The sequence below is a fragment of the Dictyostelium discoideum genome (assembly GCF_000004695.1).
Source record: "Dictyostelium discoideum AX4 chromosome 4 chromosome, whole genome shotgun sequence".
Classification (NCBI taxonomy): domain Eukaryota; phylum Evosea; class Eumycetozoa; order Dictyosteliales; family Dictyosteliaceae; genus Dictyostelium; species Dictyostelium discoideum.
In genome coordinates, this window is record NC_007090.3 from 2,587,613 (window position 1) to 2,590,112 (window position 2,500).

At 22.5% G+C, this 2,500-nt stretch overlaps 2 protein-coding genes across 2 annotated transcripts in view; one reads left to right on the forward strand and one right to left on the reverse strand.

Annotated features, from left to right (window-relative positions):
* Positions 1 to 719, forward strand: part of oxaA (hypothetical protein) — a gene marked incomplete at both ends in the record, with an annotated part of 1,350 nt that extends 631 nt beyond the window's left edge. Inside the window, 2 exons of the mRNA XM_634814.1 lie at positions 1 to 230; positions 390 to 719. The exon at positions 1 to 230 is cut by the window's left edge and continues 631 nt beyond it. Coding sequence (XP_639906.1) covers positions 1 to 230; positions 390 to 719 — 560 coding nt within the window. The remainder of the gene's footprint in view (positions 231 to 389) is intronic.
* A 194-nt stretch (positions 720 to 913) lies between these two features.
* Positions 914 to 2,495, reverse strand: DDB_G0284885 (hypothetical protein; the record flags this gene model as incomplete). The annotated part of the gene is made up of 2 exons (XM_634815.1): positions 914 to 1,498; positions 1,578 to 2,495. 2 exons carry the CDS (start codon positions 2,493 to 2,495, stop codon positions 914 to 916), a joined length of 1,503 nt encoding a protein of 500 aa, XP_639907.1.
* Positions 2,496 to 2,500: the final 5 nt, after the last annotated feature.

Here is a 2,500-nt window from a genome sequence, read left to right on the forward strand (position 1 = left end):
AGATTACAACTCTATTAAAAGAAAAAGGTTGTCATCCAGTTTTATCCTACATTCTACCAATGGCAAATTTACCATTTCTAATTTCCTCCATAATTGCATTCCGTGATATGGCTGCAAATTATCCTTCACTCAAAGATGCTGGTATGCTTTGGTTTACCGATTTATCTCAAAGTGATCCAATTTTTGTTTTACCTGTTATTTGTTCTTCACTTTATTTAATTGCAACTGAAGTAAGTAACAATAATAATAATAATAATATACTAGAGGGTAGGGTGGGGGTGTGGGTAGTTTGTATGAGAAATTGCGCTTCTCTCTACCCCTTTACCCCTCTAGTATACTACATATCATATAGAGTGTACTAATACATGCTTTTTTTTTTTTTTTTTTAGTTGGCATTTTCAAAAAATACAAATCCATTAATGGTAGCACTTAAATGGGTATCAAGAGGTATGTCATTATTGTTGATTGCATTTAGTCCAACAATTCCAAGTATTTGTTATTTATATTGGATACCATCAGGATTATTTACAATTGCACAATCCCTTGCATTCAATTCAAAAAGAGTATGTAAATTTTTAGGTTTACCAATATCAATTAAAAGTGGTGATTCAGTCATTAGTTTATTTAATGATGGAGAAAATAAAAAACCTGAAATTAAATATGCACCAGAATTACCATCATCATCAAAATCTAAACCAATATTTAATAAAAAGAAATAAAGACAATTTTAAATTTACTTTATTATATTTTATTTTATGTACAAAAAACATTATACACATACACCACATACATAAGTACTAATGTACTAATACATTTATATATATATGTGTGTGTATGTGGATGTTGTATAAATATATCTTTATTTTTTTTTTTCTTTTTTATTTTTTTAATTTTTTTTATTTTATTTTTTTTTTTAATCTTTAGATTTAATTTCAATATTTGATTTTACATAAAAGAGTGGTTGTAATGGTTGATCTTGAGATGAAAGGTTTGGCGTTGTTTCAGGCGTTGTTTCAGGTGTTATTATATTATCATTATTATTATTATTATTATTATTATTATTATTATTATTATTATTATTATTATTATTATTTATAATATTATTATTATCATCATTATTATTATTAGTATTAATACCAGTTGAATTTATATTTTGGGTTGCAGTGGTATTATTGGAAATGGTATTAGTATTGTTATTGTTATTTATATTGTTTGTATTTATATTTGTAATATTATTATTAATATTATTTCCATTGGTAATTCCAGTTTGTTTTAATTTTTGATTATTATTATTATCATTATTATTATTAATATTTTTATCTTTATTTTTATTTTTATTATTGGATTTTGAATGGCCACATAGTAAAGTTTTTATGGAGTCATTCCTTCTATCCAGTATTAATGATTTTACAGTGATACAAACAGTAGCAACTTCTAATATAATTGATATTACTAAACTATACCATGCCAATGTTGGTCTCCAAATATATTCGATTCTCTATTTAATTTAAATATAAAAAATAAGTATTTTTTTTTTTTTTTTTTTTTTTAATTAAACAAAATGAATTTTAACTTACATCACCATTTGGTTCTGTTACAAACAAAAAACCAGAGAATGTAGTACAAAGTCCATAATAGTCATTTGTATTATTTTTTATACATATTGATTGAATATATGGTTCGCTTTTAAATGCATTGTTTAAAGACAATGGATAAAATATTGCAACACATATGAATACAAATGGTAAAATATTAAAAAATAATAAAAGTATAGCAATTATTGTACTATTTTCCCTTTTAACATTATATTTTTTAATTTCTATATTATTATTATTATTATTATTATTATTATTATTATTATTATTATTATTATTATTATTGTTATTATTATCAATTGTATTTTTATTATTTTTATTATTTACATGTTGTTGTTGATGTTGTTGTTGTTGTTTTTGTAATTGTTGTTGATGATGTAATTGAAATTGATAAAATAATTGTTGTTGTCGTAACTTTTTTTGTTGTTTTTTTTGAAATTCTTTTTCTTCAGAATCATTTAAATTAAAATTATATTCATCATTTATCATTTGTTCTTCTTCGTCATAAATTTGATTAAAGTCATTATTTAAAAACCTTTTTCCTACATGATTCATGTAAGCGATTAATAGGAAAATTGGAATTACTTTGGAAACTAATGCCGACACTGTGAATTTATAACTATAACTTAGAATTGAACCAACTGTGTTATGATTTGGATAATAATAAAAACTTGCATTGTAAATGTATTGATTTGAAGTTATTGGAATATTCTCAGCTAGAGAAATATATTCGGTGTGAAATAAATAAGATTGTTTTCTAGTGTATGAACTTTTTGAAAAATTATAAAAATTATAGTCTGCTTTATACAAGGGTTGTGATACTGAAAAATACAGTAGACACGTATCAAATGTCAATAAAAATAATAATATTATTATTGATGTTGTAATTTTAAATAACATTTTTT